Below are 16,587 nucleotides of genomic sequence, written 5' to 3'. Positions count from 1 at the left end.
CATTGCAAACAATGTAAAACTCCGCCTGAGCAGTACAAGTGCCATATCATTCATTCATTCATTCATTCATTCATTTTCTACCGCTTATCCTCACAAGGGTGGCGGGGGTGCTGGAGCCTATCCCAGCTGTCTTCGGGCGAGAGGCGGGGTACAGCCTGGACTGGTGGCCAGCCAATCACAGGGCACATATAGACAAACAACCATTCACACTCACATTCATACCTATGGACAGTTTGGAGTGGCCAATTAACCTAGCATGTTTTTGGAATGTGGGAGGAAACCGGAGTAGTGCCATATCAGACATAGACAAATACGTAAAACAGGTGGTGGAATATTTGTACCTTCCATTCATATGTTACACTAACTGCAACTCCCGTAATATGCAAGCCTGAAGGGCCATTATAGCACCCATTACCTTGAAGGCCTACTACTACTGCTACTATTACACACAGGAACTCTTAAGAATGGTAGGTGAGGGGGGAGCATGGGGGAAGTAGAAAAGGGAGAAAGTGATGAGGGTCCAAATACCAGGATACACTCAAGTCATAATGATTTGATTGTTGACCTTATAGTATTTTTCATATAATGACAACAAATCGGGCGGCACGGCGGTCTAGTGGTTAGCGCGCAGACCTCATTTTTTTTTCAGCAATTATATGTAACTCATGTGCCATCCTGGCATTTAGTGCTTCTACTTGTGTCTTTATTAAATTCATAATTGAGTTAAAATGTGTGTCACAGGGGTTAGCTCGCAGACCTCACAGCTAGGAGACCAGGGTTCAATTCCACCCTCGGGCATGTCTGTGTGGAGTTTGCATGTTTTCCCATGCGTGGGTTTTCTCCGGGTACTCCGGTTTTCCTCCCATTCATACCCTTTGGCCACTCCAAATTGTCCATAGGTATGAATGTGAGTGTGAATGGTTGTTTGTCTATATGTGCCCTGTGATTGGCTGGCAACCAGTCCAGGGTGTACCCCGCCTCTCGCCCAAAGACAGCTGGGATAGGCTCCAGCACCCCCGCGACCCTCGTGAGGAAAAAGCGGTAGAAAATGAATGAATGAAAACAAATCAATGTATTATATGGATGGATGATATATTGTTAAATATCGTCCTATTGGCCTTTAAGTACTACTGTTAAATGATTCACAAATAGGTTTCTCAGCTGTTTTATTTGGATTTACAACCCTGATTAACAAATTAGAATAGTTCACGGACCGAAAAAAAATCAGCAATACTGGTCTTGGTAACTGAGCAAAACACTTTCTGTGTCGTCCACTTCCAAAGAACAGAAGAAGAAAAGAGCAGCATGTGATTTAAGTGCACTACAACACCATCACCAAACTTTCTCCCTCTCTCTCCCTCTCTCCCCCCACTACCTCTCTCTCTCTCTTTCTCTCTCTCTCTCTCTCCACACACATCCTCCTCCAGAAGCAACACCACTACTACAGACACTTTTGGACCGACAAGGACCGAACATGTTCCGGGCTCTGGATGCTGCGCTCACGGTGCTACTGGCCGCTTCGCTCTCTTGGCGGAGCACCGTGGGAGGCTACGGTGGTGGTGGTGGTGGTGGTGGAGGCATGGCTCTTTTCGCTGCTCAAACCTCACCCCCGGACCCCTGCTACGACGAGCACGGCAACCCTCGCCGATGCATCCCGGACTTTGTGAACTCGGCCTTCGGTAAGGAGGTGAAGGTGTCCAGCACCTGCGGGAGGACGCCCGGTCGCTACTGTGTGCTCAGCTCCGCGGAGAAGGTGGACGAGAGAACCCGGAACTGTCACACCTGCGACGCGTCTGACCCCAAGAGGTACCATCCTCCGGCTTACCTCACCGACCTGAACAACCCGCACAATCTAACCTGCTGGCAGTCCGAGAACTTCATCCAGTACCCGCAGAACGTCACACTGACCCTCTCCCTGGGGAAGAAGTTCGAGGTCACTTACGTGAGCCTGCAGTTCTGCTCGCCTCGACCAGAATCCATGGTGATCTACAAGTCCATGGACTACGGCAAGACGTGGGTGCCCTTCCAGTTCTATTCGACCCAGTGTAGGAAGATGTACAACAAACCCAACCGGGCCGTCATCACTAAGCAGAACGAGCAGGAGGCCATCTGCACGGACTCCCACACCGACATGTTCCCGCTGAACGGCGGTCTCATCGCCTTCAGCACGCTGGACGGAAGACCCTCCGCCCACGACTTCGACAACTCCCCGGTGTTACAGGACTGGGTGACGGCCACTGACATCCGGGTGACCTTCAGTCGGCTGCACACGTTCGGCGATGAGAACGAAGACGACTCGGAGCTGGCCCGGGACTCGTACTTCTACGCCGTGTCCGACCTGCAGGTGGGCGGCCGGTGCAAGTGCAATGGACACGCGTCCCGCTGCGTCAAGGACCGAGACGGAGAGCTGGTGTGCGAGTGCAAACACAACACGGCCGGCCCGGAGTGCGACAGGTGCAAGCCTTTTCACTATGACCGGCCGTGGCAGAGAGCCACAGCCCGGGAGGCCAACGAGTGTGTCGGTGAGTGCTTGCTTCAATCCCCGCGGGGCCTCCCTGGAAGTGCTCATTCTGCTTAGAACGGGGGTGTCCAAACTTTTTCCACTAAGCGCTGCATAATTGGGGGGGGGGGGGGGGGGGATGCTGGGGAGCACTTTGATATGTTTTATATTTCTTTATAATTATGTAAAAAGTCCAAAAAGGGCTTTTTTCAAAGACAAAACTTTATTTTATAATTACTTTTTAGTATCAACATTTCATCCAATTTCATGCAATTTGCATCCATGCTCTGTTTTCCCCCTTTTTTGGTTTAATTTAATATCTATAACTGCCGTGGGCCAGTGTTTTTATTTTTTTATCCCACGGGCTGAGCTTTGCACATCAGTGGTTTAAAAAAACAAAACAAAAACTGACCTTTAATACATAAGAATTATTAATAGCTTATGTTAAACATTTAAATTTAGGTCTATATTGAATAATAAAACAAGGTGGTGAGTATTAAATTTAAAAATTCATTATTCAATCATTGGAGTGTACAATAATATTATTTTCCAATTTTGGAATGAAACTCCAGTATCTAGCAGCGTTACGATTGAGAAGAAACTAGAATAAAATAGCATTGCAAAGTCCTTTCATGAACATTCATGTATATCAAATACTGCAGTAATTGAATATGTTGCACAGAGAGAGGAATTCAGGGGAAAATAGTATAAGAATTGACACATATTCAAATATATTGACATAAATTTCAATATTTTTTATTCTAATCTGCTCATTTTGTTTTCAATTAATTCAATCTTTTTGCATTGGAATCTTCTTGGCATGGTGAGGTTGCACAATGCAGCAGCAATAACAACAACAAAAAAAGAGAGATTCAATATTGTTTGACAGTTTCGGCACATGCCAGCCACCATGTGACGCATAGCAGCTGTTTAAAAGCTTTGTCAGTTTGTTGCTAAAGCTCACAGATATTCATGTGAACTTTCTGCCAAATCAACATCGACACGCTTTAAAAAATATCTCATACTATGTCAAGATGTGGTTTTAGTCATTTGAGACATGAGTAAACATGTTCTCCCTATGTTGGCAATCAATCCTTCATCCGTTATGACAATTTCCAGAACATTTGTGTCTGTCTGGACTTAAACAAAATATCTATAGGCATGAATGAAGATGTTAATCCCACTTTTAGTGTTTACATTAAAGTATATCGGCATCCATCTATAATGCATGGCCATATTCATCATCATTATTATACGTACATAAAACTAACGATTTTAAAATATAACAACTGTCATGATGAGGAAGAAAGTGCACACATACAAAAAAGTGTACTTTATGTATTTCATCTACCGGCATCTCGAAAGATCCTATACATTCCCGCTTGAGCCATTTCTTTTATGAATCTGCACGGAACAAGCATTGACATAAAATGAAGCACATGCAAATAAAAGATAATTCTCATCTACATGACTGCTGGTATAGGCTCCAGCCGACCCGTGACCCTGAATGGTAGAAAATGAATGAATATTGCCAGAAAGTTGTTACTGCCTAGATAATTACAAATCCGCACCATTTTTCAGATATTTTTGGACCTTATTGTGTGGAAATATGGGGTAATAACTATAAAGGCAGTCTTCACTCGCTAAATGTACTGCAAAAAAGGTCAGTAAGGATAATTCATAATGCCGCCTACAGAGAACATACTAACTCCTTATTTCTAAAATCACAAATACTTCAACTTGCTGATATAGTCATATATATATATATATATATATCTTCAAACAGCTAAAATAATGGATAAGGCTAAAAATAACCAATTACCTAAAAATGTCATCCAATACTTCTCTCAATAAGTTGTTGTACTCTATAATGTACTTTATGTCACTGGGGAGCGCTGAGTTTGTGGTAAACTTGCTGCTATTGTTTGCAGAGGATCAGCTCTCTCGCTCTCATCTGTATCCTTAAGGAGGGCCTCACATGAGAAAGTAGAAAGCGCTCATTTGACTAAAATGTTGGCTGGTGATGTGACTGTAGTGTAGTATTGTGGCTGATTGCATTTCTGATGGAAATAATTCAGTTGCAACCACAAAAATGTACTATTTTACATGCATTGAACTTTCTGCAGCTATCAATCTACTGAGGTCAGTACTTGTAGTAATGATGGGCGGATTAAGAATTCCATTAAGAAAGCGAGACTCTATGGCAGGGGTGCTCACACTTTTTCAGCATGCGAGCTACTTTTAAAATGACCGAGTCAAAATGATCTACCCACTACAAAAATGCAAAACATCTATTTATTTTCAAATGTATTGAGGATTATTTGTACGTACAATGTATGTTGATGTACCTTACATAACCAAATGAGCCAATATTGCAAAACACACATAATTAACTATTAACATTTTTTGTAATTACCTCCACATTACTCCACATTTCCCTTCTTTGGTACTGCGATGGTAGAATGGCATATGAGGCAAACGCACTTCAAAAAAGACATTGTGAAAAAAAAGTCCACCTCCCATTCCGTATGGAAGTGATATGTTTTTGCCTTTTTACTTGGTCCAGTTTTTGCCTTTTTACTTGGTCCAGCTACTTCACTCATTTTAGTGGCCATAAACTTTAGCGAGGGCTTGAAATCTGACGCAATTCGCCGACTAGCTTAGCACTTTGCATCGCTGTTTACGCATGAGCGGTGACCTAAAGGTCAAAATTCAGGTGTCATCTGACTGGTTGTCCTGTATGTCAATCAAGTAACGGGGATGGATGATAGGCTGACATCGTAAGTTCTGCTGCACTTAGAGACGTTGTTTGATTTGATTGGTCGCCCGAAGGGCAACATTCAGTTGTCATCTGAATGGCTGCCCTGTATATCAATCAAGTGACGGCATTGATGCTAGGATGATATTTTTTTAATGTCACGCCGCGATCGACCAGCGATCGACCAGTACCACCTCCGCGATCGACCGGTAGATCGCGATCGACTTAATGAGCACCCCTGATCTATGGAGTGTACTACTTGACTGCAACCAGCTGAGGCGTGGTTTGGGCTCAGAGGTAAATTACTTTGAAAGGCTTCAAATTGGGGACCTATTATGCAAATCTTTTGAGTTGTGGACTCTCATAGAGCAGCGAGACACAATAACCAGCACAGAAAGCTTTGTAGATCTTCCAGGATCTGCACCTATTCCGCATGTATTTGTTGGATTTTGTGCTTCCCGTGAAAAGGGTCTGTTTTGATTTATTCCACCCACTGCCCGCCTCCAGGCACGCTGAACCCAACTTTATAAGAATTGGTCAATGGTATAGGAGTTGATAATAAATGGTAATTTATCTTTTTAACGTACAGCCATATGTGTTGGATCCAAAATCCGATCTAGACGTAGAGACTGAACAGTTCGAAGCTTCTCAAGAAAAGAGGTTACTTCAAGATGTCTTTGAATGGTAAGTAGCTTTAGCGTTTTAGCATTAGCTTTTCTACATCATCGGTAATGGGTAATATGGTCAATGTACGTTTTTTGCGGGACTAGTGTTTAAAATACTCAGGTGGACTCACTGATTGTGGTGGGAAACAGCTCCAGACTGTGTGCACACTTCCTGTGTAATGGTACACAAAATAAACACAGTTAGGACACTGATACTTAATGCTTGCTTTTCCGACTCTTGGCCCGAGTAACGTTGGAAAAGTGTCGTCTTCAGCAGTTTGTCGGCTAGTCCAGCTACATACTGGCCCATGTTCACGAAACAGTCCAGTATGAAATGCCGTTGATACATTAAAATGTTTCTTTTTCTGTTAGGGAATCACAAACTCCAACCACTTCTGCCTGGTGTCTGCATTGTGTGGAATTGTAAACAATTTTAGCTTTTTACCTACACGCGAAGAAACACTTCCTGGGAGACATTGCTAACACTGTAAACAGAGAAGCTTGGGCGGGGCCAAAAAGTGTATCTGGCCTACAGCTATATATTTAGATTAAACACCATCAGGATAAGGACCATATCCACTTTCAGTGGGAGAAGTCTGCAGGTTGCAATGCTCTTTTAATGCCTGTCAGACGTGACTGAAGGTCTGGTTAATGTTTGCGCGTTATTCACCTTCATAAAGCGCCATCCTCCAGCTTCAAAAGTGCCGTCAAGATGCGGCTTTGGTCTCTGCACGGCAAACAAAGCTGGGAACAATCTGACTTTTGTACTTTGTACTGCATTGTGCTGCTCTTGCTTCTTCTGTAAGCCTCGCATGCACAGTAGTCCTCTGGTGCTTAGACTCTAACTCCAACTAAGACGAAACATCCTTTCTTCTCATTAAATATCTCTCCACTCTTATCAGTGTTTATGACTCCTTTTATAAACCGCTGCAAAAACAAAGTCATTTGCAGTGCAGATGATCAGTTCAGCTGTAACGGATCTGTTTTATCTCCCCAACAGATAGAAAGGCGATCCGCGAGCCAACATGTTCTGTAAGCAAAGCCGGTGCTTCAGTATATATATACATCAAGTGGCGGAACCAAACAGACAAAAAAAAAATGAGGCTGACGCTGAGGCAGAGGATGCTCTCAGATACAAGAGCACGTAATTGGCAAGCAAGCGGACAGTAACAAAGATAAACTGTTCAGAAACTGCAAGAGACAAGGAGGTTCGCCATTGCTCTTGCAGTACTCTGAACAAAGTGGACAGTTCTGAGAATTTCAGGACTAGGACTAAATGATCAAAATGGAAGGCACTTCTTGGCTGCAAACAGTAGAGGAACTGTTGATTCAGTCTCAATTAGTTAGTCAAAGGAAGCACAGCATGAAGTCAGCTACAGGACATTGAACTCCTCTGGGCAGTATTAGTCGTATGGCAACAGGAGTTCAGAACATTACGAGAAAATATCATTTATTAACACCATAATATTCTCCGGGCGGCACGGCGGTCTAGTGGTTAGCGCACAGACCTCACAGCAAGGAGACCAGGGTTCAATTCCACCCTCGGCCATCTCTGTGTGGAGTTTGCATGTTCTCCCCGTGCATGCGTGGGTTTTCTCCGGGTACTCCGGTTTCCTCCCACATTCCAAAAACATGCTAGGTTAATTAGCGACTCCAAATTGTCCATAGGTATGAACGTGAGTGTGAATGGTTGTTTGTCTAAATGTGCCCTGTGATTGGCTGGCCACCAGTCCAGGGTGTACAGATTACATTTAAACTGATTTTTCAGATTTTTCATCCCCATCATCAGATCTGTGCATCAACAATGACTTTCCTGCCACTGAACTTCGTGAGATGAAGTTAGAGCAAGCAAAGAGAGAGAGGAGGGTGTGTCCAAGTTGAAGCTGGACAGGGTGACCAACAAATCGTAGTGCACTTTTCCCGGGGACAATACCATTAGTCTAAACATAGTGGTAATAGGCCGCATCTAATTCGCTAGTGGCTAGTTCTTAACTGGACAGAACACCTTAAACATGTTTCTTGGGCATGTAGGAAAGTAATCACACTTGCTGAAGTGTGCAGTATGCACAGGAAAGCAATTATATAGGCCGATTCTTGTTGTTACTGCCGAGATAATTACAAATCCGCATCCGTTTTTCAGATATTTTTGGACCTTATTGTGTGGAAATATGGGGTAACAACTATAAAAGCAATCTTCACTCGCTAAATGTACTGCAGAAAAGGGTAGTAAGGATAATTCATAATGCCGCCTACAGAGGACATACTAACTCCTTATTTCTAAAATCACAAATACTTCAACTTGCTGATATAGTTCATCTTCAAACAGCTAAAATAATGCATAAGGCTAAAAACAACCAATTACCTAAAAATGTCATCCAATACTTCTCTACAAGAGAGGAGAAATATGATCTCAGGGAAGAAGTACATTTGAAACACTTATATGCTAGGACTACGTTATGCTAGCCATAGCATTTCAGTATGTGGAATCAAACTATGGAATGGATTGAGTAAGGAAATCAAACAATGCACAACGATGAGCCAATTCAAGAAACAATACAAGCAGTTGATGTTTGCTAAATACAAGGATGAAGAGTCTTGAACCAGTCATGATGTGCTATATATATCACTATATTGACACGCACTATGGTACCCATTATGTCATTGTATGGTCATATCACCTAAACTATATTAGGAAAGCAGGAAGTGAACAAATGTAACAGTTACTGATTGTAAAAGTACCAGATGGAGGGGTAGGATTTAATAAGCTTTGCTTCTTCCTACTCCTTTTGGACATGTGGAACTGTGAACTGATTATGGGATGGACTCAATTGTAATCTGATGCATGTTCAAATGAAATAAAACCATTACCATTACCATTACCATTACCATTACCATTACCATTACCATTACCATTACCATTACCAAAGCAATATGAACCAAACACAAGCAGTTCGTGGTTTGGTCTGCAACATACAGTACCAAAAAAAGAGGCAAAAATGTTGATCATTGTCTTCCAAAGTCAAAGCTGGTGTGTGTGAATATCTTGTTTTGCCTAAAAAACAAAGATAATAAGTCTGCTTTCGTGAATGACTAAGGAAATAATCACATTTGAGAGGCTGAAACCAGAGGATATTTAATTTTCAAATGAAATAACGATTAATCGGATACCAAAAAGCTGGTTATTAATTAGATATACAATGAATCATTGTTGCAGCTCTATGGTTAACCTTCCTGTCTGATTAATAAATAGAGACAATTACATTTGATTTCTATCCAAAACAGTTTTGAAATATGAATAAATTGTAATGGCGTTTTTAAACAAATGATTCTTTTCATCTGGGATCGTCTTTCCGTACTGCAGTTGGGTACGACATCTGGCTAAGAAACCTTTAATACAAAACAACACTGATGATTGAAGACTGCTACTTTGGGCCTTCATGTGTAATCAAAATGATATTGTCTGAAATGAAAGCGACGGATGTTACAAACAACAGATAATGTGGACTGCGCGGATCGACGTCTGGAGGATCTTGAAGCAATTAATGTCAGTGGTTTTTTGGCAGGAGCCCTTTTCAGCAGGAATTTTTGGAACTGGGTTGTAGTTGCTTGTCACGAGGCCCGTTCCAGAAGCAGTTCGGTTTTGATTATCTAGTAGTTCTGCACTGAGGATACATTTTCTAGGGACTTTGAAGATAGGGAATGTTAATATTGAAAACTGCTATGACAGCTTACAAATCAAATAAAACTTGCAGTGCAGACAACAGAACGTTCACGTTACGTCTAAAAAAGTGTTTCTACTAGTTCCATGCAGACAAAGATCAGGTGCTTGTCCAAAAAGACAAAAATCCATAATAAAGTTCCCCATCTTACATGTCTGCCTGTTTGATACCTTTGGATAAAACATTGCTTTGTCTCCAACATGTAATGCAGTGCAGATCCCACAGTGTGTCTGCGTTATGTCCGTGTGCACGTGGGAGTGTGTGTGTGGAACTTTCTTCTTATTTTTGGGAAGGTTTTTGGTCGAGCACCACACTGCCACTGAAGGAAATATGTTATTTGTCCTCTTTCTGGCTTGTTCTCACTTCCACGAGTCTTCTTTACTGGCAATTGAACTCAACATGGACTTTTTGACAAAGGCCAGCCAGACCACAGAATTGGTCTAACCAAAATTGTTATTGTAAATCTGTAAACCCAGGACTGATTTTCACAATGTTGTCATCTCACCTTTGGAACATGCCAGGACTTCTGTCGCTCGACTTTTGGCGTACATAAAACTGTTCTTAGATATTCTTTATCTTCTCTTATTATGCAAACTTGTCTTTTTAATGTGTAATTAAGATGGTGCCCATCATGTCATTGTATGGTCATATCACCTCATACTTTGGTAAGTGACAAAAAATAAATAAAAATACCCACAAAAATACAAACATTTTTAATTAAAATAATATAAAATAAAATTATATTATGTAACAGTTACTGATTGTAAAAGTACCAGATGGAGGGGTAGGATTTAATAAGCTTTGCTTCTTCCTACTCCGTTTGGACATGTGGAACTGTGAACTGATTATGTGATGCATTCAATTGTACTCTGATGCATGTTCAAATGAAATAAAACCATTACTATTACCAATGTGGTTCTCATGGTAATGTGTGACCTGAGAGCCTGTTTCTGAGCATCAAACATGGGAAACTCCATCATTTTCACGACAGATCTTAAAGTGATACAGTAGTGCTGATTTTTGGACAAGAAGTAGTTTGACAGCCGTATGATCAGCAGTGTAGTCCATCAACTGTGACTTACCCACACTGAGCAGTGAGCACAGTGAGCCCAGTTCTGGTTGGATTTTGGCAATGAGTTCCGGTTAGTTATTGGTGTTACTTAAGTAAAGAGTTTGGCTTCTCAAAATAATGTGCGTTTGAAAGACTGTACATTTACATGACAAAAATACCGGGGCTAAGTTTCTCATGACCCAAATCTATGGAAGCCCACTGAAAAAAAAATCCCAATCCCAATTATCCCAATGGGTAAATTACCCCAATGGTAAATCAAAATTACGAGATCAGAAAGTCGAAATTCCAAGATAAAAAGTCAAAATTACGAGATAGAAAGTCAAAATAATGAGATAAAAAGTGGAAATTCTGAAATCAAATCAAAATTATGAGATGAAAGTCGAAATTACGAGAGAAAAAGTCAAAATTTTGAGATCAGAATAGTCGAAATGATGAGATAGAAAGTCATAATAATGAGATAAAAAGTGGAAATAATGAGATAGCGTTGTAGAAGAGTCACAGCAGCAGCTCTTCTCTCCTGTTCAGACATGGATTGTGAGTACATTGAGGAGTACTTTAAGTGTGGCTTTCCAAGTGATGAAATACTTCATTTGCTGTTGAGTTCACATGGAATTATACTAAGCAAACGCACATTGGAAAGAATTTTGAGGCATGGAAATAATAGAAGGGATGTGGCTGTTCACAACTGTCTATCCATTTAGCCAAGTGATGAAGACGACACACAAAAAGACGGCACCTGCGGCACATGCGCAGTTGGTATCTTATCATTTTGACTTTCTTATCTCAAAATTTCGACTTTTATCTTGTAATTTCGACTTCCTGTCTCGTAATTTTGACTTTTTATCTCGTAATTTCGATTTACCATTGGGATCATTTTTTTTTTTTCAGTGGCGGAAACGGGCTTCCATGAAAATCTGACCAGAACTGTGCTCACAAACCAAATGCGGGAAAGTCACCACTGCGAATGGGGATGTCATACAACTTCATGTAAAAAAAAAAAAATCCAAATCACTACTTTAAAGTTAAGCCTAGATCTAATTCTGCTAATTATTAAGTTCTTATGTTCTTCTTCGTCATCGAATAGGCCAACGAAGCACGATGTTGCTGTCAAAAAGTGAGTGGTACGTTAGCTCTGTAGCTAACATACGCTAACGTTTGTGTCCTCCTGTAAGTGGTTTTTATGAGATATATGGCATCTAGTGGACAAGTATAGGGATACAATGTATATTTCATTCATTCATTCATTTTCTACCGCTTTTCCTCACGAGGGTCGCGGGGGTGCTGGAGCCTATCCCAGCTGTCTTTGGGCGTAAGGCAGGGTACACCCTAGACTGGTCGCCAGCCAATCACAGGGCACATATAGACAAACAACCATTCACACTCACATTCATACCTATGGACAATTTGGAGTGGCCAATTAACCTAGCATGTTTTTGGAATGTGGGAGGAAACCGGAGTACCCGGAGAAAACCCACGCATGCACGGGGAGAACATGCAAACTCCACACAGAGATGCCCGAGGGTGGGATTGAACCCTGGTCTCCTAGCTGTGAGGTCTGCGCGCTAACCCCTAGACCACCGTGCCGCCCTACAATGTATATTTAACAATGTTAAATATATATAAATATACAATATTTAACAATGTGTATTTAACAAGTGGATAAACTGCAAAACTGTGCTTTGTGGAGCCACACACATTAAATCTACAGACACACAAAATAATGTGTTCCCAGTAGGGCAGCGTCAATGCTACATTTTGGGTATTACATTTCAAATACTCTGCGACATATTTATTGCAAGGCTTTTAATACTGCTTCTGTACTTCATCTGTATTTCTTTCATGATGTTTAGAGACAACAGCTGGATGCGATTATCATAAACATTAAAAATATATAAAATATAAAAGTGGGATATGCTGAACTGCATAGACATGAGAGAGAGTGTTGCTTTAAGGCTCGAAAACATATGGAAATTGTGTCTTTCTGCAAGGAATTTAAAAAATGACCACAGTAATTACATCATAGTTTATTACATCATAGTCAGGACTGAGGTTGGCAAACAGGAAAGATGTTTCGTTATGTGTGGCTGCTTGAAGCCACTGAATCATTACATCTGAATGTGAAACGAAGGGGATGGCACAGTGATTGGTTGGTAAGAATGCTGGTGATTGTGTGGAAATTATTAATTGCATCTTGAAGCAATTGAGGCTAAAAATGGAGAGGAGCACAAGGAAGATGAGTTCGGAACCTTCAGAGTGATTCATATTTACTCGAATTTTTTAAAATGAAAAACCAATAAATTGTTCATTGATGATCTGTGCATATCCCAATTCCAAAAGTAGGCCCTGTCAGCCTCTCTTCTCTTAAATCTGCATCAGCAACAATAGAAAATCACCCGAGCTGATGAGCCGACGAGAGGGAAATAAAAGGATTTAATGTAAGGTCAAAGCTCTGGCAAAGATTTGCCTGGCAACAGTCGTGCAACTCGCGGACAGGACCACCAAGCAGGAGTGAAAGCCCATCAGGCCGGGAGTGGTGGTTCTTTACACAGCTACCCATGATTAATGGCTGGATGAAGTTACAGGCGGCCGCGTCGGGAGCAGATCTGAGCGCCACCCGCTGTTCCTTTAGCTCACCGCTGTTGTCATCTAAATGAGCCACCCACACGCCGCGTTGCTTTTGTATTTCAAAGCTAAACTCTATACCACAAAAACCACAATTAAGAAGTAAATGTCCTCATTAGGCAAATGTCTGGGAATAAACCTGTCCTCACTGGGATAGGAAGATAACACATAAAGTTCGGGAATGCACCTGTGACAGATCAAACGCAGTCAAACAATTATGTGTTGCGTCAAACAAGCTCACAGGAAAAAAAAAAAAGAAGAATTCTTTGTGTGTGATGGTGAAGAGCTCAGGCTAATTTATCACCAAAGGCTTTGTCTTTCCCATATATGTCACTGCACAGGGCTGTGTGTGTGTGTGTGTGTGTGTGTGTGTGTGTGTGTGTGTCATCAGGTCACGAGGGGTTTTTAGCACTCAGCTGCCATGGATGCCCCCCAGTCTTGCTGGTGTGTGTGTGTCTACTTAATAGACTGTGTTTTATGCCACGTGTCTGCTTTTGTTTTTGTGGAGTTGAACGTTAATGTTATGCACAGTTGCACAAAGAGATCTCAGTCAGCAGAGGTCAGTAGACAGATGCCGGATTACTTATCTACACACTTGCAGATACTCTTCATCTATTTGTAAAAATCATCTTTCAAGTACCAAATTATACATACAGTCTCAAATATATAGAGTATGTCACAAAAGTGTTACTGTTGTATTCTTTTTATGGAACAACACGAGCAAACACTTTAAGACATTGTGATGTAGTGGATCACCGCGTAAAACGTTGTCCCCTGGAAATAACGGAATATACATCAATTTATGTTGAAAGGGAACACACCCTGATGGGCTACGGCAAACAGAGTGAGACCTCTAGTCAGTCATATACAGTCGCTTTGTCTCTGCGGGGAGAGACGGGGCCGCTACCGCACACACAGAGCTAAAGAGTGGCGCTTCATGAGGAGTAATGCAAGGTAACGGTGCGTGCATAGCCAAATGCTACAGTCCCTGTGTGATAATGTACACCCTGGACTGGTCGCCAGCCAATCACAGGGCACATATAGACAAACAACCATTCACACTCACATTCATACCTATGGACAATTTGGAGTGGCCAATTAAACTAGCATGTTTTTGGAATGTGGGAGGAAACCGGAGTACCCGGAGAGAACATGCAAACTCCACACAGAGATGGCCGAGGGTGGGATTGAACTCAGGTCTCCTAGCTGTGAGGTCTGCGCGCTAACCACTTGACCGCCATGCAGCCCAACCTCATACATAAAAAAAGAAAAACTACACAGCGAGATGCAGAGCTTTTGTCCCAACGGTCAGCATTCACTGATCATCACAAAAGAAATGCTGCTTACAGTTGAAAAGCCATTATTTCAAGAAATGCTGCAAATGTTAGACAGTACAAAATGGTCTGTGAGAAACACAAACAGCAATTCCACAATGTTACAGAGTGAAAAATGACATATTAAAGGGATTTAATATTATTATTATTATTATTATGATTAGTGGTTTATTTGTTAAGAGTAATATTCTTAACGTCAATTTGCGGCACAATAAATATTTCAAACGGCACTGGCGTTGTTTTGTTTTGTCCCGTCATATTTTCTTCATTGTACTTGTCAAAATCTCGTGCATGGTCTTGTCTTGAGAGCCGGATGTCTCATGACACCCCTATAAATGACAAATGAACAAAATTGAACCTATTGTTGATGCAGACTTCCTATACATCCTGATGAGATCAAATTCAATCGCACATACGATGAACGATACAGTACAGGGGAAACATGTGTACGAAAACCATGGAAAATTTTGGTGCAAAATATTTCAACCAAAAAAATGATCATACGAAAACGGGAACACAATAACCTCGATTTGAGCGTACGTTTCTCCAGCTACACAATTACATCTGATGCATTAATATTCGGTTCCTTTGGAATCTGTTTGGTTGGAGTGGAATGCAGACTTTTTTTTTTGGAGGGGAAAGTTTGCAAGGTCATCTCAATTTGCCAGGGGTGATCCCAGGTTAATCCATCACTCATTAGCTCTCCCAGATAAGACACATGGTTGGGTGAGGGGTCCACAATGTCCCCATCCTCCCCACTCTCGGCCTGTCTTTGTCCCGTTCTTTTCTGCACAGTGTTCCCTCTACTCTGCTCTCTCTGTAATGAAGAGAAATAAAGTCATGGAGACTCATCGCTTCCTCTTCCCCACACTTTCCCTCCTTATTAACCCTTTCCCTCTATGCCTGCGAACCCCCGCTCGAGACAAAAGAGCCAATTAATGAGGTGTTTGTTCAGTGTCCAGCCGAGAGAAGACAGGAGTTTAGAAATGCTGGCCTCAGCTGATTTAGCTCCTCCATGGAGGTTCCATCACAGAGAGCAAAGGAAGCTGAGGGATTGACACTAGAGGGGAGAAGAGGAGTAAGAGGAAAGAAAGGGGGAGGTGGTTAATAACGACAGAAAGAGGCTCTTGACTCAGCGTGCTACCAGCGAGAGCTATTTAAATCACTTCCAGTGCCGCCGCTGGGTTTTGTTGCCAGACGAGCGCTAATATGTGTGCGTAACCCCCCTCCACACTTTCTCAGTTGAAGTCATCGGGTTCCCACATGGGTTCCCACATGAGTCCCCTTGCTGCTTCTAATAACAAAGACTCCACACTGGAGGATGACAAAGCAAACAAAGGGGCTTAATTACAGGGGGTCGATAAGGAAATTATAAGGAAATTGAGTCATTAAAGGTAATATTTGTGTTATGAGATGATGGAGAAGATTCATTTCCATGGGTGGGGGCTTGGGGGGTGTTTTACTTTCACTCTAACACTATTTGTCCATAAGGGACAGGGAGAGAATCACATCAATATGTATAGTTCTATCCAAGTATGAAGGGGATATTGGTTAGCACGTAGGCCTCACAGCGAGGAGACCCAAGTTCAATTCCACCCTCGGCCATCTCTGTGTGGAGTTTGCATGTTCTCCCCGTGCATGCGTGGGTTTTCTCCGGGTACTCCGGTTTCCTCCCACATTCCAAAAACATGCTAGGTTAATTGACGACTCCAAATTGTCCATAGGTATGAATGTGAGTGTGAATGGTTGTTTGTCTATATGTGCCCTGTGATTGGCTGGCCACCAGTCCAGGGTGTACCCCACTTGTGAGGATAAGCGGTAGAAAATGAATGAATGAATAATTTGGGGCTTTTTAATTCGATGTTTAATTCGAATATTCTCCAATTTGCCAAACAGTGGACCAGTGGTTCGCATGTT

The 16,587-nt window shown here is 41.9% G+C and overlaps 1 protein-coding gene across 1 annotated transcript in view; it reads left to right on the top strand.

Moving 5' to 3' along the window:
• The first annotated feature begins 1,422 nt into the window (after positions 1-1,422).
• Positions 1,423-16,587, top strand: part of ntn1a (netrin 1a) — a 66,800-nt gene continuing 51,635 nt past the window's right edge. The window contains exon 1 of the mRNA XM_058082215.1: positions 1,423-2,522. Within this exon, the coding sequence (XP_057938198.1) occupies positions 1,475-2,522 (1,048 nt within the window). The 5' untranslated portion in view covers positions 1,423-1,474. The remainder of the gene's footprint in view (positions 2,523-16,587) is intronic.

This window comes from Doryrhamphus excisus, chromosome 1, assembly GCF_030265055.1.
Source record: "Doryrhamphus excisus isolate RoL2022-K1 chromosome 1, RoL_Dexc_1.0, whole genome shotgun sequence".
NCBI lineage: Eukaryota > Metazoa > Chordata > Actinopteri > Syngnathiformes > Syngnathidae > Doryrhamphus > Doryrhamphus excisus.
The sequence above is the reverse complement of the archived record's forward strand: the minus strand, read 5'-3'. Positions and strand labels throughout refer to the sequence as shown.